Source organism: Chrysochloris asiatica, unplaced genomic scaffold (assembly GCF_000296735.1).
Source record: "Chrysochloris asiatica unplaced genomic scaffold, ChrAsi1.0 scaffold00165, whole genome shotgun sequence".
Taxonomy (NCBI): domain Eukaryota; kingdom Metazoa; phylum Chordata; class Mammalia; order Afrosoricida; family Chrysochloridae; genus Chrysochloris; species Chrysochloris asiatica.
Window position 1 is genome coordinate 4,007,738 of NW_006408683.1, and position 25,302 is coordinate 4,033,039.

At 39.0% G+C, this 25,302-nt stretch overlaps 1 protein-coding gene and 1 pseudogene across 1 annotated transcript in view; both read left to right on the forward strand.

Moving 5' to 3' along the window:
* Positions 1 to 25,302, forward strand: part of SMYD3 (SET and MYND domain containing 3) — a 1,025,869-nt gene that overhangs the window by 984,424 nt on the left and 16,143 nt on the right. Inside the window, exon 11 of the mRNA XM_006871271.1 lies at positions 8,715 to 8,823. Coding sequence (XP_006871333.1) covers positions 8,715 to 8,823 — 109 coding nt within the window. The remainder of the gene's footprint in view (positions 1 to 8,714; positions 8,824 to 25,302) is intronic.
* LOC102818935 lies at positions 20,871 to 21,817 on the forward strand (annotated as a pseudogene).

Sequence of the window (25,302 nt, forward strand, 5' to 3'; positions counted from 1 at the left end):
TGGTGGAGCTCTCTGCTATATGTTCACCCAGTCCGCCATCTTGTTTGTTCTCCTCTAGTCATTTTTTACTCAGTGACCCTGTGTAGGGTTTCTGAGGAGTAGCTGGTGAGTTTGAACTGCCAACTTTGACATTCAAACCAACCTTGCAGTCCAGTGCTTATCCTATAGCACTATACCAGGACTCATTTCTATATTGTTGTTGTCAAGTGTGGTCTAGTCAGTTCTAACTCATAGTGACCCTGTATAGGGTTTCTGAGGAATGGCTGGTGAATTTGAACTGCTGATCTTGTGGTTCAAACCAACCTTGCAGTCCAATACTTATCCTACAGCACCACACCAGGACTCCCATTTCTATATAAGACCTAGAATTTTGTAAAATTCTAAAATTTTCTGAAACTTGAAGCAGTGATCTACCAGAGTCCATAATTTTTCTCTGAATATTGAAAGATAAATTCCAATGCCTTACTTTTTAAATTGGAGTCTTGGTGTAGTGCTGTAGGATAAGCACTACATTGCTAATCAAAATATCAGCAGTTCAAACCCATCAACTCTTCGTGTTGTTGCTGTCAGAGTCCATTCAACTCTGACTCATAGTGCCACTGTATAGGGTTTCCAAGAAGCAGCTGGTGGGTTTGAACTGTTGACCTTGTGGTTCACAGTCCCATGTTGATCCTACAGCACCATACCCAGATGCCAACTGTTCCTAGGAAACCCTATAGAGAGAGTCATTATGCTTGCTTCATAGAATGTATTAGCAAGTTTTCCATCCTCTTCTATGTTGCTGTTGTTCTTAAGTGCCTTTGAGTCAGTTCCTACTCATAGTGACCCTGTACAGGGTTTTTGAGGCTATAAATCTTTACGGGAGCAAAAAGCCTCATCTTTCTCCCACGTAACAGCTGGTACTTTCAAACTGCTGACCTTAAGGTTCACAGCCCCATTCATAACCACTATGCTGCAAGAGCTCTTTACCCTCTTCTATATTCCGGAATAATTTGAGAAGAATTGGTAATAGCTCTTTCCTGAATGTTTGGTAAAAGTCATCTGAACCTGTACTTCTTTGGTTGGGAGTTTTTTGATGACTTGATCAATTTCTTCTTTTGTTATGGGTCTCTTCAAGTTTTCTACTTCACTCTAAGTTTAGGTAGGTCATGTTTTTCTAAAAATGTATCCATCTCTTCTAAGTTTTCGAATTTGCTGGAGTACAGCTCTTCATAGTATTGTTATTCTCCTTTTTATGTCCATTGGTTCCATTGTGACTCCGCCCATGTGGTTTCTAATGCATGTTATTTGTGTCTTCTCCCTCTTTGCTTTGGTTAGGTTTGCCAATGGTTTGTCAACTTTATTAATCCTTTTGAAAAACCAAATCAATAGATTCTTTCTATAGTTTTCCATCTTATTTATCTCTGCTCTAATCTTTATTATTTCTTTTCTTCTGGTGACAGTAGACTCACTTTGTTGGTCTATTTCTAACTGTTGGAGAAGCTGTGTTAATGTATTAATTTTGGTTCTTTCTTCTTTTTGGAATTTATTACAATAAATTACCCTCTCAGCACTGCTTTTGCCATGTCCTAAAGATTTTGGTATGTTGTGTTTTCATTCTCATTGGTTTCTAGGAACTTTGTGAGTTTGTGTTTTATTTCTTCTACTAACCAGTAGCTGAGGTGTTATTCAGTTTCCATGTATTTGACTTTATTTCTTTGGTCTTCCTATTGTTGATTTCTAATTTGATAGCATTGTGGTCTGAGAAGATGTTTTGTAGTATTTTGATGTTTGTAAATTTATGGAGGCTTGTTTTGTGTCCTAACACATGGTATATTCTAGAGGATGTTCCATGTGCACTGGAAAAGAATGTGTATTGTGCAGTTGTTGGGTTGAATGCTCTGTATACATCTATGAGGTCAAGTTAATTGATTGTGTTGTTTAGTTCCTCTGTGTCTTTGTCAAATTTCTTTCTGGTTGGTTCTATCCTTTTTTTGTAAGTGGTGTATTAAAATCTCCCACAATTATTGTAGAGTTGTCTATTTCTTTCTTGAATTCTAGTAGGGTTTGCTTTATATATCTTGGGGCTCTCTCATTAGGAGCGTAGCTATTTGTCATGGTTATATCATCTTGTTTGATTGACCCTTTAATCATGAGATAGTGTCCTTCTTTATCTCTTATGCTGGTTTTTGCCTTAAAGTTTATTTTATCAGAGATTAGTATTGCTACTCATGCTTGTTTTTTATTGCAATGAGATTGGTATATTTTTTTCCATCCTTCAACTTTGAATTTGTTATTGTCTTTGTGTATAAGGTGTGTCTCTTGCAATCAGCATATTTAAGAGTCCAGTTTTCTTATCCATTCTGTCACTCTCTGTGTCTTAACTGGTGCATTTGACATTCAGTGTAATTATAGATAGATGACTTAATTGCTGTCATTATGTTAGGTTTTTTGCGGTGCTGCTGGTTCCTTTGCTCTGCATGCCTTCCTGTGCTGAGTTCATTTTTTAGTGTTCTTTCTTATGAGCTTCTTCTTAGTTTTAATGTTTCCATGTTCTTCTTGGATCTTCATTTTCTTGGTATGCTGTGAAATATTAATGCTCTTTGAGGTTATCCTATGATTTACTAACTTTTTCCTCCATCTGAAACAGCCTATTTTTTCCTGCAATCTACCTGTTCCTATATTTTTCTCTTCTTTAACATTGTCATTATTTTGCTCTTTAACTGACCTCTCAGGTCCTCTGAATTCATTGTTGTAATCTTGTTCTATTCTGGACTCTTCTATCTGTTGACTATGTTCCAGGTGTTGTTGCCACGTGTTTCACTCTCTGGTTATTGTCTGTTCTTGTTGGTTTTCATTAATCCATATATACTTCAATTTCTGTTTCTGGAAATGTAGACGTTTTCTTATATAATCACAATGGTATTCCATCTTCAGACTGTTAGAATTGAATCCCAATGTGGCACAAAAAGACACTCGGTAAGACTAAATTACCTTGGCAAGGCAAAATTTACTTTTGTAGAAGGGTGTGTGCATGTAACTGTACAGGAACAGGTCAGTGAGCACACCGAGCGGGCAGTCCACTCAGGTTTTATTCCTGATGCAAGTCTTAAGGCTGTGTCTCACCCCACTGGCTAAGGCTTCAACTGCATAGTCTTTTTTCTTACCCAGTTGTCTAATTCAAATTTCTAAGGTGCACACTCTTCTTCCTCACTTCAGGAAGTAGCAAAAAGTAAATCTCTTTTAATCTAGAGTGTTCTTCTCCTTCCCCTGTTTTTGTTTTTGTTTTTTTTAATGACATTTACCTTGCAGCATTTCCCATATCCTAGATTTAACTGGCTGTTTTTACTTGTTCCTCTATCACTAATTTATCCTTAGTTAGACTCAAGTTCAATATTTTTTAATAAGGGGGTAGTGGTGAATGCTTTATACCACCCACCACCATTGAGTCCTTCTAACTCAGAATGACCCTGTAGGATGGCATATAACCTCTCCATAGGACTTCCAAAGCTATAAATCTTTACAGAAGCAGATGGTCATATCTTTCTCCCATGGAGCAGTTGAGTACTTAACCACAGTGCCACCCTTGTCCCTTAAGAATGTTTTGTGCTGTTGTTGTTAAATGCTGTTGAGTTAGTTCCAACTCATATCAAGCCGGTATAGGGTTTCTGAGGAGCAGCTGGTGAGTTTGAACCACCTATCTTGAAGTCCTGCACTTATCTTAGATAATTTCTATTGTATAACATCAAATAGCACATCATATCTGCTTATCCCACTTTAGTGATTGATCAGTGAGTTCAAGTGGTAACAGCCTGATTCTGTCATTGTAAATTTCTCCAAAGTCTATTTTCTGATGATTTCATCTCTAGGACTTGAAAAATGGTAAAAATTTCCAGTTCTATTATCATTACACAATTATCAGTAAAATTCACTAACTAGAGCTACTTGATTATGCTATAATTAATAGAGGCAAGTTAAGCCCTCTGCTTAAGCTTAGTAGTGTATTATACATCCACTTAAAAAAATAACAATCCTGGACAACTTGGTTTCCTGTCCTGTCAACACCAAACCAATTACTTGTATCATGTATAAAATTTTCAGTGAGGCCAAACATAGCTTTTGCAATTAGGAATTTAGTTCTTTGAATCTTTGAAAAAAAAAAAAAGAAGTTTTTAAATTGTGTTAAAATATATATAACAAAACTTACCATTTTGACCATTTAAAATGTATAACTCAATTGCATTCAGTAGATTAGCGTAGTGGTTATGAATTGGGCTGCTAACCTCAAGGTCGGTCAGCAGTTCGAAACTACCAGCTATTCCGTGGGAGAAAGATGAGGCTTTCTGCTCCTGTAAAGATTTACAACCTCAGAAATCCTGTGCAGGGTCACCGACTCCACGGTACTTAACAACAACAACAACAACCTTCAACACTATTTCCATAAATCTTCCATCAGACTAAACAGAAACTTTGTTCCCAACTCCCTGTCTGCCCCTACATCCATGTCCATGGCAACCATTTACCTACTTTGGTCTCTATGCATTTGCCAATTCTAGCTAGTTATATATAAGTAGAACAATAAGAATATAAGTATTCTTAATTTTGCAACTGACTTACTTCAGTCAGCAGAATGTTTTCAAGGTTCACCCATGTTGTAGCAGGTCTCAGAACTTCATTTATCTTTATGATTAATTAGTAGTACATTGCATATTTCTTATTCCATTCGTCTTATGATGAGCACTTCGGTTGTTTCCACTTTTTCCCTGTTATAAATAGTGTTGCACTAAACACTAGTGTCCAAATATCTGTTTTGAGTCCTTACTTTCAAGTAATTGGTGCATATGCCTAGGGATGAAATTGCTGTTTTGGTGTGGCATTGTGGGTTAAAGTGCTGGACTGCAAGGTCAGTTTGAACTGCAGGGTTAGTGGTTCAAGCTCACCAGTCACTCCTTAGAAACCCTATACAGGGTCGCTGTGAGTCAGAACCAACTCGATGACATTTAACAACAACAAAGGTATTTTCATGTTTAACTTTTTAAAAAACCATATTCTTAACTGCAGCTGCACCATTTTACATTCCAACCAGCAGTGCACAAGGATTCTAGTATCTGCACATTCTTGCGACACTTACTATTTTCTGATTTTGATAATAGCCATCCTAGCTCTGAATCCTTTAGACTCTAGGTTCCTAACTCTCAGCATTCTGTAAAACATGGCAGCAATAGTTTAGCACTTGTGTATCTGGATTAAAGCTAGTATGTGTTCTTCTCTTTTCTCTGTGTATTTAAACACATTTTTTTTTCCCCTAGTGTTGGCCCAGCATTCCATATAGCATGGGCTTGCCTACTCTGTATCCATAAAGAAAAAATGTATTAACATCTAGACAAGTAGAATGCCTTATCAGATTATTTTGTTATTTGATGGTTTATGTTTCATGTAGAACCATTTCTATTTCTGAATCTTGGAATCAGCTCTTATCCTACCACACCCCAGCATGTTCCCAGGCCCTACTAAATATGTATTTAGCCTCTTTTATATCAGATCCGTCTTTTCAGTCTCATTCCCACCATCCTACTTCAAGTGTCTCAGCCTCTAGGGCAGGGGTGGGGAACCTTTTTTCTGCCAAAATTTATAACATCGCTCACAGGCCATACAAAATTATCAGTTTAAAAATTAGCCTGCTCTATTTGGTCAAACATTTAATTAACTCACCCTAAAAGATCTCTGGTAGCATAGTGGTTACGAATTGGGCTGTGAACTTTAAGGTCAGCAGTTCGAAACTACCAGCTGCTCCGTGGGAGAAAGATGAGGCTTTCTGCTCCCGTAAAGATTTACAGCCTTGGAAACCCTGTTCAGGGTTGCTATGGGTCGGAACCGACTTGACGGCACATAACAACAACAATGTGATGGCTAGAGTCCTGGTGTGGCGCTGTGGGTTAATGTGCCAGACTGCAAAACTGTTTGAACTGCAAGGTCAGCAGTTCAAGCTCACCAGCTACTCATCAGAAACCCTATACAGGGTCACTATGGGTCGAAATCAACTCAACAGCACTTAACAACACAACAACAATGTGATGGCTAGAATTGCGGTTGCCTTGGTAGAGTCAAACCAAATGATTTCATGGGCCTTATGTAACCCGAGGGCCTAATGTTCCCCACCCCTGCTCTGAGGTCTCTTGTTTCTAATTATCCCTGTCTCCTATCCAGGTTAAATACTCTGGGCCATTTTCAATAGTGTCTCACTGCCAACAAGTCTGAAAATCCCAGCTTTGTGTTTAGACCTCTGCACAGTCTGGCCTCAAGCTTACCTCATCTACTAGGCCAGCCAAACAAGGGTGCTCACTGGTCCTTTGCCACATGCACATGTCCCAGGATCCAGTCCTCTCCTTTAGTGCATACTCAGCTCAAACTTTGTCACTCCCGTAGACTGTCCCTGATTACCATGGTCCCCATTGTGCCTGGCGTGCCCTCAGTCTATGTCCGTGAACTGACTGGTAGATCTCACATGTTTTCTGTATCATAGTTAAAATTGCCTCAGTTCTTCAACTAAACTTACACTAATCAAGGACAAGGACTCATCCTGGATTTCTCTGGAAATACTTCCAACACTGACACAGTGATGGCTGGCATCTAGTAGTTGCTCTTGCTTCAACCTATTCCCTCAAAGTCCCATGTTAGTCCTTAACATGCATGATTCCTCCTCTGGTTCTGCTGGCCTTGAGTTTTGACAGTTCTGTGGCTGAAGATTACTTGCATACTCTTTTCTCTCGTCATCACTGTCTCATACCACCAAGTTGATGAAAGCCTGTGTCTTGGTAAAGAACTTCTCCCAGAAGGAGTAACCTTTACCATTTTTTCTCAGGATATTTATCCAACAAGTATTCATGATTCTTCTTCCATAAGTCAGCTGGGAGGGCCCAGAAACAAACCAAATACAAGATCAGCACCCCAGGCAGAGCTATGACTCGGTTCCGTAAACAGTTATGTGGATCCGTAAACAGCTATGTGGATGGTCCCTCACACAGACACAGCGTCCTCATTCTCTCCTTATTTTCTAATATCTAATTTCTTCAGGTGACTGGGCAGGTACCTGTCATGGCATAATTATGCACCCATTTCTCTGCTGTCATTGAACCAAAGATTTTCTTCCTTCCTGCAAACTGACATGACGGATATCCATTTAGTGGAATGATTATTAGTATAAAATTACTTTTTTGGCCCTTAAATTTAATTATGCCACACTCATAACAATAAAATAAATTCCTAAATCCAGGTGTGCCTTTCAAGGAAAAATGTCCAGAGCAATTATCTTTGATAATGGTGGCCTGTACTTTTAAGCCTTTTTGTCTGGGATCTTAAAATCTTTTCCACACAAGTAGATAATGATGTTCATTTTGTAAGGGGTGAGAGGTGAAGTACTGACCTCTGGGTGTACTCAGGAGATGAAGCAAAGTCCAGAATCCAGGTGTCTCCTTTGTTTTATTTTTCCCCTCCCCTTCTCTTTTCAGTTCGTTAAAAGAAGCATGGCCAACTTTCTGTTGATTTAAATACCTCTACATTTTTAACTGTGTGAAAGAAAAAAAAAAAAATCTGTATCACTTTTCATGTAGGAACCAGTTGAGATTCCGAGAGAGGGGAGGGTTTTCGTATATACACACGTATCAGAGGTGTGGAGTACATGCCTCTCCTGGTAAATCTGCCTCACCAGTTGCTGTGAAGTTGATTCCAACTCACAAGATCCCATGTGTGAGAGCAGAACAGCTCTATAGGGCTTACATGACTGTGCCCTTCCAGAAACAGATCACCAGGCCTTTCTTCTGAGGTGCCTTCAAGTGGGTTCAAGATGCTGACCTTTCAGTTAGTAATTGTGTCCTAACCATTTGCACCCCTAACGATTCCTATCTCTATTACTTTTAGCTCTGAATTAAATGTGGGCTCCATGAGTTCATAAGGGAAAAGCAGTTGGAGCAGTTCCTGACACATGGCAAGCCCATCTAAGTGCTGGCTTTTGTAATTATCTAACTGATGTCTATGTTGCTGTTGTGAAGTGCCATCGAGTCGGTTCCGACCCATAGCGACCCTGTATAGGGTTTCCGAGGAGCAGCTGGTGAGCTTGAACCGCCGACCTTGCAGTTCAAACGGCTTTGCAGTCTGGTGCATTAACCCACAGCGCCACACCAGGACTCCACTGATGTCTATAGGAAATATCTGTCTGTGGAGAAACATTTGGAGTGTGTCTTTGCTTGTGCTGTTGAACAGCTTGGACTGCACTTCCCTTCCCAACTGAGCCTTTCCAAATCTTTAGGAACCAGTTTAAGTCCAATTTCCCTCCTCCAGGAAACCTTCTCAGATCCTACGCCATTTATCTCATACTCTTCGTAACTCCTTTATCATTTTCTGTGTCAGCTCAACAAACTTGAATTGATCATCTGTCTCATACGAGGGCAGGCCTCATTAGAGCACTAAGTCACGGTCATGTACTATCCTGTAATATTCTTAAACTATTGTATGGATATTTGTCTTGGGTCTAATGGAATTATTAGGTCTTGAGGGGAAACTATCTAATACATATGGTATGGTGTTTGTATTTGTGTTCCCTATAGTATTGCCTTCCTTTAGATGGCAGAGCTAATTTCCTTTTACTAACTCATTAACATTCCCAGCCAGGGTTTGCTTTCATGCTTATATCTCCTGATGAAAGCCACTGACGCTGTTTGCTCTTTGGTGTCTTCCAGGATTTTCTTCCCAGGAAACCATCCCGTCAGAGGTGTGCAGGTAATGAAAGTGGGCAAACTGCAGCTACATCAAGGCATGTTTACTCAGGCAATGAAGAATTTGAGACTGGTGAGTTTCCCAAGATCTTGTATCTGTCATAGAGCAACATCACAGACTCTGCTTAAAGTAAAAGCAGCAGATGTGTATTGAGAGATAGATTTGGTGTGGAACAGAAAGGCATTCAAATTCGTGGAGTGAAAATGGATGCTCCACCAGACAATGAGGAAAGTATACTGTTGTTTGGTTAGAACAGGAACTAAAAGTTACAAAAGCATAATTGGAGAAAAGACAATTGGGGTAGCCAAAGACAGGATATCTAAAAGCAGGAATGAACAGAGATAAGTGGCTGACACATAAGTGGGGTCACATGATTGGTAAAAGGTACATGCATTTTTACCACAGGATGGTCACTGGGCAGTGGCAGGATAGGCTTTTCTGGCAACTTATTGGTGAGATTGTTTCCTCCATTGTGTCTGTTTCTGGGGGTACACAATACAGGTTTATTGATAATGCTGTGCATGAAGCCCCTTCAGATGTAAGGGATCACATCTTGCAGCTGTATGACCACAGTGGATAAACCCTCTGGAAATAGATGGTGATATCCCACACCTGGTGTAGTGCTGTAGGATCAGCACTGGACTGCAAATCACAAAGTCAACAGTTCGAACCGACCAGCTACTCCTCGGAAACACTACACAGAATTGAAAACACTTAACACCACAACATCCCGCACCTGGTAGGCCTTAGAGAAGACGAATGTCTTCTTTAGGTTATAAGGTTAGGTCACCATACAAGTTAGGAGAACAGCTGTTAGAAAAGGCAGCTTTTAAAATTCAGCATGGATTCTAGATTCAGGTCAAGACTTTAAAATGGAGTTGTTGTTGTTAAGTGCCATCGAGTTGGTTCCGACCCACAGCGACCCTGTGTAGGGTTTCCGAGGAGCAGCTGGTGAGCTTGAACTGCCAACCTTGCAGGTCAAACAGCTTTGCAGTCCAGCGCATTAACCCACAGTGCCATACCCTGCTAAGACTGTTCTCTTCACATACACCAAGCATTTTCTTTTAAACTCTACTAGATACAGCTCTGTCTGCCTACTGTTAATGGCTGTTGCTGGCCCTCTTCTTGTGAATTGTAACATACACGAATATACATGCACACACACAAGGATGTGCTTGACAACAAGCCCCACTCACCCAGCAAAAAGCTGTGATTTGTAATATTTTTGGAATTTTTGGTATAAATATGCCTACTGTGTTGGTTTTAAGCTACCAATGTGAAATCAACTAGTCTGCAAAAATCATAAAAATGTAGCAGTTAGCATCTCCAGACTGAACTAACCAGACTGCAATTATACTTGATTTTATAGTGGACAGATCAGCCTTCTCACCTGTTGCCCACAGAACACAGTCCAAATTCCTTGCAGGTCAATCAAAACCCTTGACAATGTTTCTGTCATTCTCTTTTGTAGAGTCTGCATGCCCCTTCTACCTCCTCACACCCAGGGCATACTGCCCCACTTACTGTTGTCCCACAACACCCTGATGTGCCCACAATTCATTCTTTACACATCTGTCTCCTCAGCCTTAAATGCACTCCTCACCCTTACTCCCTGACAGAACTCCACTGATCTTTAAGCCTCAGTCTAAATGCAATTCCTCCCTGTGCGTCTACAAACCTTTGTGTATTCTGTCAGTAAAGCACATACTACATTGTTTCACATTGTTTCAGCAACATACACATAAAGCCACACATTGGCCCCACACCCTGGGCTGAGGAGTCATTGTGGTTATCTTCATAACCAGTTCAGTGCCAACTAAGGTTCCTGGAACTTAGTATAAATATTCATTATGAGGGGAAAGAAGGTGAAGAGGTCAGTACACTTATAGCAGTAAGTGCTAAGAAACTGGGTCAGTGTTGGAATTCATTGTTATAAGAGTGGCATTTATTTTCACCTTTTCAATGAATTTCCCCTGCCCTAGAAACCCAGGCTCTCTGCTGTCCTCATCTACCATTCTGGGCAGCAACTTGTCCTGACCTCCCATCATAACAAAGTTCCCTCTTTGCCCAATTATTGGCCAGGATAGTTAAAGTTTTGTGACAACTTGACGAGGCCAGGATTTCTGGTGTTTTAGCAATAAGGACAATAATCCACCAAGATGAGATAGAATATAATGTAATCCTTCCTCATGATGTGATCTGATGTGATCAGCCCTGATCTCATATAATTATCCTATGTGTTGTAAATCCTCACTTCTGTCATGTTTATGAGGCCGGATGCAATCTACAGGATTAGATTGTATTTGAGTCTGTCTCTTGAGATATAAAAGAGATTACACAGGCAAGTAGAGCTCAGAGGGATGTACTACAACCAAGAATGAAGAGCTGGGAGTGGAATATGTCCTTTGGACCTAGGGCCCAGGGAAACATTGATACCAAAACAGCCTACAGATGCTGACAGGAGGCAAGGGCTTTTCTCCAAAACCCACAAAAGCAAAGTCTTTTGCTGACTTTGGATTTTTAGCCTCCTAAGGAGCTCTGGTAGCGTAGTGGTTACGAATCAGGCTGTGAACCGCAAGGTCAGCAGTTCGAAACTACCAGTGGTTCTGTGGGAGAAAGATGAGGCTTTCTGCTCCCGTAAAGATTTACAGCCTCGGAAACCCTGTGCAGGGTCGCTATGAGTCGGAACCGACTCCATGGCACTTAACAACAACAACAAACTGTGAGAGAATAAATATCTACTTGTTAAAGCCATCCACTTGTGTTCTTTCTATTACAGCAGCACTAAGCCAAGATAAGGAGTCTTGAAATGGCGCTGTGGGTTAATGGCAGCAAAGTCAGTTTGAACCCCAAGCTTACCAGCTGCTCCTCGGAAACCCTATATAGGGTCACTATGGGTCAGAACCGACTCGACAGCACTTAACAACAACAACAAAGATAAGCTAGGGAGTGCAGTGTCTATCTATGATAAGCACTAAGACTGTGAAACACAAGTTTGGTGGTTCAAACCCATCGGCCACTCCAGTGGGAAAAACATGAGACTTCTAATCCTGCAAAAGATTTACAGTCTCAGAAACTGAAACAGAATCTCCATGGTACTTAGCAATGCCAAAGATAAGATAACAGACAATGGCCTTCCAAAATGAGAATTCACATGCTTATCTGACACAGATGTAGTTTCTGTGGAAATTCTACCTCTGGAGAGCACCTGATCCTTTCATTGGATTCCTCTGGGCCACAATGCCATTCTCTATAGATAAGCTTCCATGGAGGGATCCAGGGCCCTGGAATAAAAGTGGTCTTCCATGGTTGTTACCTGCATCTAAAATTCAAAACCAAACCCACTGGATGATATACAGGGCTTCTAAGACGAAATCTTTACAGGAGCAGACAGCCTCATCTTTCTCCGGCAGAGTTGCTGGTGAGTCTAAAACACTGACCTTAACGTTAGCAGTCCAATGCCTAATCCACAGTGCCAACAGCCATTCCTCAGAAACCGTATACAGTACTGCTATGAGTCGAAACCGACTCAATGACTCTTAACAACAACAACAATATAGGGTCACTCTGAGTCGGAATTGAGTAGATGGTGGTGGTAACCTACATTTAGAGGACAAAAATGACAGACGCCTAAGGGATTCTTAAAAATAGGATTCCCTTCTTACCAGTTTTTGTTTCATGTTAACCATGCTGCCTTTTCTTGATCTGTAATCAAAAACAGTCAAAAGAATGTACTGGAGACACACAATTCTTCATGCTCTTTTTCCCTCGATGCATGTCTTTATCCAGGTTTGTGGAAGAACACCCAGCAGTCTCTTGCAGTAACAGGGACAGCTTTTTCTTTCTGGTCCAACTAGTTTTCAGCGAGTCTTATTAGGCAACAAATCTTTAGTGAGAATCTATTGTCTAAAATTTTGGACTGAAAAATAATGTGGATGAAATTTCTATACTAATAATAGATGTTTCATAAGTGATCTGGTTAATCCTTTATGTGTATATAGGACTGGGAAGTACTAATACTGCTTGTACATACATGATTTTATCTGGTCCTCATGACAAATGACAGCCATATGAAGTCAGTGGCATAGGCATTTTTTATTCCCATTTGAAAAATGAAGGATCTAAGGCTTGGAGACATTCAGAAGTTTTTCTAAAGTCACATTAAGGCAAAGCCAGATCTAGTTTGTTCCATTTAATTCATCACATGTTCATGAAATGCTTCTATTAATCAGAATAAGACCCAATGTTGTCCTTACAATTTAGCAGAGGAGCCAGGCCTGTTAACAAGTCATTAAATTCAGGCTAGAATCCAAGGCTCTGTTCTTTTCCTCTAGCTGGCCCACTGAAACAGATGAGATTTTCTAGTAGGACTCAGTATGTAGAACTCTATCAGATCTCTCTGTATTCCTGATGCTAAGTCAGAGGAAAACATAGAGGACATTTAGGGTTTTTTTTTCCATTCTTCATGTGAGGCTTTAGCAATTGCATGAAAAACCCTAGAAGGAGACCTGGGATACTTCTAGCAGCAAAGACAAGCCTTTATGAACCCAGACAGACATCTAGGTACAACTTTAGGGGATAACATGGATGAGGCTGATTGCTGGCCCTTCCAATGCCCTGTAGCTCCCCCGGTACCATTTCCATTCTCTGTCATCCTCAGGCTTCTTGTGAGGTTGCCTCACCTCCTCTAGGAGTTGTTCTTGATAATCAGTCTAATGTCTCCTGCTCCTGATACCTAAGATCAGGCCAAGCATGACACCGGATATTCACCAAATGAAAGATATTCTGGGAGTAGCGTTGGAGTGCCCCTGATGCTGCGTTGGTTAAATTATAACCTTACGCCAAATCTCTCCTTTGATGCTAGAAAAGTCACGGAATCACTTCTAGGTTCTAATGATCAACTAGGAAGCAAATATTCACTCCAGTGTGATATAGATTTAGATTTAGAATCTGTAGGTTCAAGTTCCATTACCAGCACTTACTAATTTTATCACTTGAAAACCAAAACACCAAACCTGCTGTTGACTCCAACTCATGGAAACCCCATGTGTTGCACAGTTGAACTGCACTCATAGGGTCTTCAGCAAGTCACTTAATTTCTCTAAACATAATTTTCTTACTTTTTAGATGATAACATCTGCCCCCACACACACTGGTGTGCTTTATCATCTGAAAAGTAAGAAAATGTAGACTTGTTTTGAGAATTAAATGAGATAGTGTGAGTACCAGCTTCACCAAGTCCCAAGCATGTTTAGAATATCAAGGATTAGAATTGTTACAGAAATCTCATTCTGACCACAATCCCACTACCTTTAGCACTTGTGGTTAGAATGTGAGATTGTACTGTGGTTCCCTTGTTGAAAAATTATGTTATCTACCTATGTGTTTTTCCTCCCCAAGGTGATTGGGAGCTTGATTTATATTGTATCTCCTGTTGCTATCTAGCACAGACACATGCCCCAAATACAGCAGGTTCTGTATGCTTGAATCAAGGGATTTCATATTTTTTCATGACTTCTTGTTGTGTATTGTCTAGTTGGTTCTGACACATAACAATCATATATAAGGTTTCCAAGAGTGGCTGCTGGGTTTGAACTGCCAACCTTGTGGTTGCCAGTCCAGTACTTGTTCTACAGCGCCACACCAGAACTCCTTTTATAATGACCATTGCTGTTGTGAAGTGCCGTGGAGTTGGTTCCGACTCATAGCAACCCTGTATAGGGTTTCCGAGGAACAGCTGGTGAGTTTGAACCACCAACCCTGTGTGGTTCAAACCAACTAGAAGACTTTAAAGTCACATCTTGGCCTTGGTCTTTGAACTGTTCTTTCATATATGGTTCATGGACCAGATCTTCTCACAACCTCTGTTGAGCATTTGCTTGCAAAGGTACTGCCTGAACATATCCATCTCTTGGTGAATTCATACAGTCTGTGAGTCTAGGATCAGGTCAGCTTCCTCCTGCAGAAAGCACCTCTTCCTGAACTTTCTCAAAACTCAAGTAACCCAGAAAGGGGAAAGGAGGATCTACTCTTTGCCTTTTGAAATGGATGTGCTCTTTAGACTAGCACCCCTGGACATTCTTTCTTGTTTTGGAAACCCTTGAAATAGTGGAATGAAATTGCTTGAATAAGGATTGTAAATACCGAGTTTGGAACAAGAAGCAGAAAATCTTCAGGAACAGAATTTGCTACAGATTCAGTTAGGCCCAGCCTCCCCCAAGAAGGGAATCCACTTAGCCCAGCTCTGATTTGGTTTAGGCTCTCATCTCCACTGGGCTGAGCAGAAATTCTTATGACCACTGCCACAGGACAGTCCTGGGGTCCCTTTATGTAGCTCCTTCCTGCTTTCTTTTGTCACTAATTTGCTTTCATTTCTTTCCATTTACTTCATAGAAGGATTTTCTGTGCTGCTAATTTGACTTCTTGGACCTCAAGGGCAATTGTTCCCATCTGGACTGTCTTGTCTAGGAGCCTGTTTATTTTCCATGAGCTCTACATTTATAGGCTTCCTCACCTTGGCCCCAGAGTAGCTAGTTGCTTTGTCAAAAATGTATCAAAACCCATTTTTAAAATTTAGATTTAAGTTTATTGCAGTATACTCTTATTTTCCCATTTCATTTTGTTGAAAAATTTTGCATTTAAGGGATCTTTTTAACTGTTCTTACACCTGAACTTAGCATGCAGGTCATGCAGCTTCTAGACATAACAAGTCCTGGACTTTGCCCCTCTCAGAGAGTTATTAGTGACTTTAGCATATCCAACGGGAGCTTCAAGCCCACCCTCACTTGTCTCTGCCTACTCCAGCTTACACTCTGATATCCAGCCCATTTAAATGGCAGCTTTAGAATGTGAAAATTCTACTCTTCTCATTTCTTTATCAGCTACAGTGATTCTGAACTTCTTTAGGATATGTTCTTTATTAGGAATCTGATGAGAACAACCTACACATGAGTATACCTAGCATTTGTATATTTTTTGGAAGAAGACTTAAGTGTCCACAGCCTTGATGTTAAAAAGTCCTCATCTCAGTGTGTGACAACAAAAACCTTAACATACAGGCAAGTGGGAGGGCATGCAGAAGCGATGTGCTGTGATCATTATTAATATCCTTAAAGAGCTGCTTTGAAGTCCCCGATTCTTATATTTACGGATGTCCCCTACTGACCTCCAACTATAGAATAGACAATTTAGGAATATGTTTCTGAATCAAAGATAGAAAAGACAGGGGAGAGAATGGTGAGTAAAATGCAATCATAGTGATAAAGCCATATTAAAGAAAACAGCAGATATTTACCTGCCAGGAAATATAAGCCAATGATTAACAAGCAGCCAAATGGGCAGTAATGAGGTGGCCTCGCCATGTTCCTTTGCTAAGGTTTAAATACAATTCAGGGTCCCATAACACAACACCCAAATGTACAGATTTCAATTTTAAATCACTCACCAACCCAGAATCAAGAAGATCAAAAACGGAATGAAAAAGATCATCAATAGGTACCGACAAGATAAGAGATGTTAGAATTATGTGATGAATACATTGGGAAACATATACATTGAAAGTGTAATCAGTGCCATTAAGTCATAAATGTGGATGGTTTTAGTGTCTGTCGGCAGATACTTTGATGTATATATTTTCAACATAACGAAGAAAAAATGTACATATAAAACAATAACAAAAATTCTTCAATAATCAATTATGAACATATGCAAAATAAATGAAAAAATAAAAAATATCTACGAAGAAGAAAACTATGAAAATTTAATAATTGAAATATGCAAGAACCCAAATAAGCAGAATGGATCTTTACAACAGAATAAAGGGAAACAAAGAACTAATTAGTGAACTTGAAGACAGAACCACAAAAATTACCCCATCTAAAAATACAGCAAAACACTGAAAAAAAAATAAGGTCACTTGAACCTCGTGGATCTGTGGGAGTACTAGCCAAAAGATCTAACTTTTGTGTCAGTGCAGTCCTAGGAAAAGTGGAGAAAGAGGTGAAGTGGGAAAATTGCTTGAGGAAAGAATGGCTGAAAAGTTTCCAAAGTTGGCAAAAGACATAAACCTACAGATACAAGAAGCTGAGCACACCCCAGATACAATGAGCCTAAAGAAATCCACATCATAGTTACATTTCTGAAAATTAAAGATGAGGAAAATATCTTAAAAGCAACAAAAGAAAAATGTCACTTTATCAATGAGAGAAAAATAAATTGAATGCTAGTGGTTTTTTCATCAGAAACCTAAGTGGCACAATATTTTTCAGTTGAAAAAAAGAACTATTAGCTCAGAAATCTATATTAAAAAGTAGCATTCAGTAATGAAGAGTAATCAAACCATTCTCAGATGAAGGAAAACTAGGAGAATTTGTTGTAATGGAAAATAAATGACAAGAGAAGGAATCTTGGAACACCAGAAGGAAGAAAGAACATGGAAGTAAAAATATGGGTAAATAAAATACGTTCCTTCTCCTCTTGAGATTGCAGAGTTATGTTTAATGATTGCAGCAGAAATTACAGTACTGCGGTTGTGGTCTTAAATATACGTAGATAAAATATTTAAAACAATTATATTATAAATAGGATAGACAAAAGATGTAAAAGCTGATAAGATGTAAAAGATGGTAAAATGATGACACCAGTAGCCTAGAGTAAGCTATGCCTCATATATAATGCAATATGTAAAGTAATAACTTAAAAAGCAACACAGATACACTGAATGAAAAATCACCATAGGATGCAATTCTAAAAATAAGATGAAAAAGCAGGTAATTTACATAAGGACAGAAAAAGAAAATAAATAATGAAAACAGAAAGCAAAAAGAATACAAGAAATAAAATAGAGAACTTAAGCCTTAATAAATAACAAAAGAGACAAAGAATGACAGAGTGGGTTTAAAAAAAAAATGACCCAACTATGCACTTTATATAAAGGAATTTATTTCAATTATGGAGCTCTGGTAGCGTAGTGGTTACGAATCGTGCTGCGAATCTCAAGGTCAGCAGTTCGAAACTACCAGTTGTTCCACGGGAGAAAGATATGGCTTTCTGCTCCCGTAAAGATTTACAGCCTTGGAAACCCTGTACAGGGTCGCTATGAGTCGGAACCGACTCCATGGCACATAACAACAACAACAACAAGAAGATGATATAGGCAGGTTAGAAGTAAAAAGACAGAAAAATGTATGTCATGTAAACATGACTAATCACACAAAAAAGTAAGTGACTATTAGATAAATCAGACTTTAAAGCAATGAAAATTAGTAGATATAGAGGACATTATATAATAATCAATTGCTCAACTTATCAAGAAGGCACAATATCCAAATATGTATGCATCAAACAACATAGCTGTAAAATATGTGAAGCAAAAGCTGATAGAACTGAAAGGAGAAATAGATAAATGTATATTTGGAGTCCTGGTGTGGTACTGTAGGATAAACACTGGACTGCCAAACACAAGGTTGGTGATTCAAACCCACCAGCCACTCCTGGTAAACCCTATACAGGGTTGCTATGAGTAGGAATCAACTCTATGACACTTAATAAAAACAACAATGAGTATATTGTGGCGCTGCAGGTTAATGCTCTGGACTGCAAGGTCGGTTTGAACTGCAGGGTCGGTGATTCAAGCTCACCAGATGCTCCCCGGAAACCCTATACAGGGTCCCTATAAGGCAAAACTCAATAACACTACCAGCCAATAGAATTTCATGGATATTTATAGTACATTCTACCCAGCAACCGCAGATCATACATTCTTTTCAAATACCCACAGAACATCTACCAAGATTGAGCATATTCTGAGCCATAAAAACATATCTCGACAAATTTAAGAGAATTGAAACCATACACAATCCTCCAAATATAATGGAATCAAAGTAGAAATCAGGAACAGAAAGATAACAGGAAAATCTCCAAACACTGGAAATCAAATAACCAATTAATTAATTTACTTGTAAATAATCTATGGATCAAAGAGAAATCCCAATGAAAATTAAAACATAGAATGAATAAAAACAAAATTCCCAGGACACAGTTAAAGTAGTTCTAGGAAGGAAATTTATAATACTAAGTACAAACATTAAAAAAGATGAAAAATTTCAAATTGATAATCTAAGCTCTCATCTCAAGAACCTTGAAAAGAAGAGTAAAATTAAACCCAAAGCAGAAGAAATTAAATAAAGAGCACAAATTAATGATGTAGGAAACAGAAACTCACTGAAACAGAAATGGTTCTTTAAAAGAGCAATAAAACTGGGAGACCTCTTGGAACACTAAGAAAAAAAGAGTTAAGACACAAAGTACCAACATCAGGAATGAAACAGAAGCTATCACTACCAATTACCACAACTTACCAAATATGAAACAGATCATCTGAATAAATTTATAATATGTGGAAATGTGGAGTCCTGATATAGCACTGTAGAATAAGCACCAGACTGTTAACCATAAGGTTGGTGTTTCAAACCTACCAGCTGCTTCTTAGAAAACCTATCCAGGGTCACTATGAGTTGGAAATGACTCGACGGCACTTAACAATAACCTGAAGGAAATTTAAGTAGTAGTTTTAAAAGTCCCAAAAAGTAAATCTCAAATTCCAGTTGGGTTTATTGGCAAATTCTACCAAAGAATTAATAATCAATTCTGTACAATCTCTTGCAGAAAACAAAATTTTACAAAACTAGTATTACCCTTTCATCTTCTTTTGATGTTTCTGCATTATCCAGTATTTTGTCCATGTTGTTGTTGTGAAGTGCCGTCAAGTCAGTTTCAACTCATAGTGACCCTGTATAGTGTTTCTGAGGAGCAGCTGGTGAGTTTTGAACTGCCAAACTTGTGGTTCGAGCCAACCTTAGAGTCTAGTGGTTATCCTATAATGCCATATCAGGACTCAACCCTTCAATATTGTAGTCCAAGGCTTGAATTTTTTCTTCAGTTCTTTTAGCTTGAAAAATGCTGAATGTGTTTTCCCCTTTTCATTTCTAAGTCCAGGTCTTTGCACATATCAATATAATACTTTACTTTCTTTTAGGGCTGCCTTTTGAATTTTTCTGCTCAACTCTGTTATTTCACCATTTCTTGCAGTCGAATAAGAGAAAGGATCAGTGAAAAGGAGGAAGACTCTCAATAAGATGGACTGACATAATGGAAGCAACAATGGGCTCAAGCATAACAACAATTGTGAGGATGCTGCAGGACCAGGCAGTGTTTGGGTCTATTGTGCACAGGGTGCTATGAGTCAGAACAGACTCAATAGCACCTAACAACAACAGTACTGCCCTGATATCAAAACCAATTAAAGACCAAAAAAAAAAAAAAAAATTCACAGACGAATAGTCCTCATGAATATACATGCTAAATATCCTTAATAAATAATTATTTGCAAATGGCATTCAGCAAATTATAAAAGTAATTATACACAATGACACAAAAAGCCCACTGCCATCCAGTTGATTCCAACTCATAGCTGCCCTGAAAGACCAAGTAGAACAGCTCCTTCAGGTTTCTGAGACTAAATCTTTTCAGGAGCAGACAGGAATGGCTGGTAGGTTTGAACAGTCAACCTTGTGGTTACCATCATTTAATCCACTGTGCCACCAGGGCTCCCACACAATGACAGATGGGGTTGATTCCAGGGATGCAGGTCTCACTCAGTATTCAAAAATCAATCACTGTCATCTGTCATATTAATAGATTATATCACTTGGAGCTGTAGTATAAGCAGTGGACTGGAAGTTGGTTTGAACCACAAAGTTGGCAGTTCACCTGCTCCTTGGAAACCCTACACATGTTTGCTATGAATTAAGCCAACGCAACGGCTCTTAACAACACAAGAAAGAAAATTCATATGATTATATCAGTTGGTACCCAAAAAGTATTTGACAGAATTCATGATACAAGCTCTCTGAAAAGTAGGAATAGAGAACTCACCAACTTGACAAAGAACATCTACAAAACACTGACAGCTAACATGATACTTAATGCTGAAACACTGTTACTTACTACTTTCCCCTGAGAGGATGTGAAGCATTTACTGATAAAAATAAAAGACTACATAAAGACAATCACTTCCCGTTCTCTGTGCTGCTGTTGCGGAAACCACAGTGATGGTGAAGATGGTGTCTACCAGCCGTATTGATGCTCTTCCAAGAGTCACATGTCCACACCATCCTGATGCAGTTTTAGTGGAGGACTACAGAGCTGGTGATATGATTTGTCCTGAATGTGGCCTGGTTGTATGTTACTGAGTTATTGATGTGGGATCTGAATGGAGAACCTCCAGCAACAACAAAGCAACAAAAGATCCATCTCAAGTTGGCGATTCTCAGAATCCTCTTCTGAGTGATGGAGATTTATTTACCATGATTGGCAAGGGCACAGGAGCTGTAAGTTTTGATAAATTTGGCAATTCTAAGTACCAAAATCAGAGAACAGAATCTGATGGGGCAATGATGAATGCATTCAAGGAAATTACTGCCATGCAGACAGAATCAACCTCCCTCAAAATATATTTGATCAAACAAATAATGTATTCAAGCAAGTGTATGAACAGAAGAGCTTGAAGGGCAGAGTTAATGACACCATCGCTTCTGCTTGTCTATATATTGCCTGTAGACAAGAAGGGGTTCCTAGGACTTTTAAAGAGATATGTGCTGTATCACGAATTTCTAAGAAAGAAATTGGGCACTGTTTTAAACTGATTTTGAAAGCTTTAGAAACCAGTGTGGATTTGATTACTACTGGGGACTTCATGTCCAGGTTCTGTTCAAACCTTTGTCTGCCAAAACAAGTGCAGATGGCAGCTGCACATATAGTCTGTAAGGCTGTGGAACTGGACTTGGTTTTAGGGAGGAGTCCCATATCTGTGGTGGAGGCACCCAGCCACATGGCCTCACAGGCTTCAGCGGAGAAGAGGACCCCAAAAGAAATTGGAGATATTGCTGGTGTTGCTGATGTTACAATCAAACAGTCCTACAGACTAATCTACCCTCAAGCACCAGATCTATTTCTTACAGATTTCAAATTTGACACCCCTGTTGTTGACAAACTGCCCCAGCTATAAATTGAGACAGCTGATGTGAGATGCTTATGAACACTGCAGTTTGCTTGTTGTTCATAGCCTGTACACAGTACTGGATTGAGCCTTTAATGAGGAATAAGAAAAGACATGGTATGCATTCCAGGGCTTAATATTAATTGCTTGGCTTTATGTATGTATATATTGTTGTTGTTATGTGCCCTGGAGTCAGTTCCGACTCATAGCTACCCTGTACAGGGTTTCTGAGGCTGTAAATCTTTACAGGAGCAGAAATTGGTTTATTCTTTTGCCGTTCCATGGTACTTTTAATATTCTCCTCAAGCATCATAACTCAAATGCATCAAGTATTATACAGTCTTCCTTACTCACTGTCCAACTTTCACATGCATATGAAGTTATTGAAAATACCATGGCAAGGGCCAGGTGCACCTTCGTTGTCAAACTGACATCTTTGCTCTTCAACACTTTAAAGAGGTTTTGTGCAGCAGGTATGCCTTATGCAATACGTCGTTTGATTTCTTGACTGATGCTTCCTCAAGCGTTGATGGTTGATCCAAGTAAAATGAAGTCTTAGATAACGTCAATCTTTTCTCCATTTATATGGATGTTGTTTATTGGTCCAGTGGTGAGGATTTTTTGTGTTCTTTACATTGAGTTGCAACCAAAGACTGTGGTCTTTGATCTTCATCAGTAAGTGTTTTAAGGCCACTTCACTTTCAGCAAGCAAGGTTGTATTATCTGCATATCACAGGTTGTTAATGAGTCTTCCTCCAATCCTGATGCCAAATTTTTCTTCATACAATCCAGCTTCTTGGATTATTTGCTCAGCATACAGATTGAATAAGTATGGTGAAAAAACACAACCCTAGTGCACATCTTTCCTAATTTTAAACCATCCAGTGTTCCCTTGTTCTGTTCAAACAACTGCCTCTTGGTCTATGAACAGGTTCCTCATGAGAACAATACTCATTCTCCACAGTGTTGTCTATAGCTTGTCATGATCTGCACAACTGAAAGACTTTGCATAGTCAATAAAGCACAGGTAAACATCCTTCTGATATTCTCTGCTTTCAGCCAAGATTCATTGGGCATCAGCAATGATATCCCCTTGTTCCACAGCCTTTTCTGAATCCGGCTTGAACCTCTGGAAGTTCTCTGTCAATGTATACTTGCAGCTGTTTTGTATTACCTTTAGCAATATTTTCCTTGCATGGGATATTAATGATATTGGGCAATGGTTTTTGCATTCCATTGGGTCACCTGTTTTTGGAATGGGCACAAATATGGATCTCTTCCAGTCAGTTGGCCAGGTAGTTGTCTTCCAAATTTCTTGACAGGGACGAGTGAGTGCCTCCAGTGCTGCATCAGTTTCTTGAAATATTTCAATTTGTATTCCATCAATTCCCAGAAGGTTGTTCTTTGCCAATTCCTTCAATGCACCTTGTACTTCTTCCTTTAGTATCATTGGCTCTTGATCATATGCTACCTCTTGAAATGGTTAAATATCTACCATCTCTTTTGGGTACAGTTACTCTGTGTAATCCTTCCATCTTCTTTTGATGCTTCTTGCATTATTAAATATTGTGCCCATGGAATCCTTCAATATTGTAAGTCTAGGCTTGAGTTTTTTTATTAAGTTCCCTCAGCTTGAGGAATGCTAAGCGTGTTCTTTCCTTTTGGTTTCCTAACTCCAGGTCTTTACACATTTTGTTATAATGTTTGACTTTGTCTTCTCAAGATGCCTTTTGAAATTTTCTATTCAGCTCTTTACCCTCATTTTTTTTTTTTCCATTTGTTTTAGCATCTCTATGCTAAAGAGAGCAAGTTTCAGAGTCTCTTCAGACTTCTATTTTAGGCTTTTCCTTCTTTCTTGTCTTCTTAATGACCTTTTGCTTTCTTCCTTTATGATGTGTTCTTGATGTCATCCCACAGCTCTTATGATCTTAAGTCTTTAGTGTTTAAATGTATCAAATCTATTCTTGAGATGATCTCTAAATTCAGGTGGGATATGTTCAATGTCATATTTTGGCTCTCATGGACTTGTTTTAATTTTCTTCAGCTTCAGTTTGAATTTGCATATGAGTAATTGATGGTCTGTTCCTAGCCTTGTTTTATCTGATGATATGGAGCTTTGCTACCATGTCTTTCCACAGATGTAGTCAAATTTATTCTGTGTATTCCATCTGGTGAGGCCCACATGTAAAATAGTCTTTTATGTTTTGTAAAAACAATTCAAAACCTACAAAAAGAGGTCCAAACAATTAATAATAAAATATCAAGAATGGACAATACACTGAAAGGGCAAAGGAGTCGAATTGAAGAGATGGAAGCTAGAACCAGTGAGCTGGAAAACAAATCTCTCAATACTGTTAAGATAGAAGAGCAAGCAGAAAAGGAATTTTTAAAATCTAAAGAAAGTCTTAAGATTCTGTGGGACAACAGGAAAAGGAATAATATGAGAGTTATCAGAGTCCCTGAACAGCAGGCATCTCAGAAAACCACAAAGAGACACTTGAAGAGCTGCTGGAAGAAAATTTCCCTAACATCCTGAATGATGAGAAGATAAGCATTCAAAAAGCTGACACCAAGACATATTATAATCAAGCTCACCAAAATCAAAGACAAGGAGAGAATACTGAAAGCAGCTAGGGAAAAGAGAAGTGTTACTTACAAAGGCAAGCAAATCAGATTAAGCTCTGATCTCTCAGCAGAAACCATGCAGGCAATAAGGCAATGGGGAGACATATATAAAACCCTGAAAGAAAAAAACTGCCAACCAAGAATCATCTATCCCTCAAAGCTATAGACTTTATGATGGTGGAATCAAAACATTCCAGGATAAACAGAAGCTAAGAGACTTTGTCAAAGCCAACACAGTGCTTCAAAGCATCCTAAAGGGAGTTCTTGGAACTAAAAACCAGCAAGAACAGACAACAACCAGAGATTGACAGACATGGCAACACCAACTGGAACAGATGAGAGTCCAGAATAGAACAAAACCACAAGAATTAATTCAGAGGATCTGGGAGGTCAGTCTATGATCAGAACAATTACAATGTGAGTGAAAAAAGGGGAAAAGATTGCAATAGAGATCCAGGTGGTGAGGAGGTCAGATAGATTGCATAATAAGATAGACTACTTTAAATGGAGGAAAAAGTTAATAGAATAATGGTAACCTCAAAGAAAATTAATACTTCACAACATATCAAGAAAATGAAAATCCAAGAAAAACATGGAAACGTTAAAACTATGAAGAAACTGACAGGAAAGAGCACCAAAAGGAAAAAGAAAAAAAAAAAAAGAGCTGAACTCAGAACAAAGAAACCAACAGCACCACACACACACACACACACACACACACACAACCCCACATAAAAACATAATGACAGCAATTAATTCATACCTATCAATAATTACACTGAATGTCAATGGATTAAATGCACCAGTCAAGAGACAGAGAGTGGCAGAATGAATGAGAAAACAAGACCCTTCAATATGCTGTCTTCAAG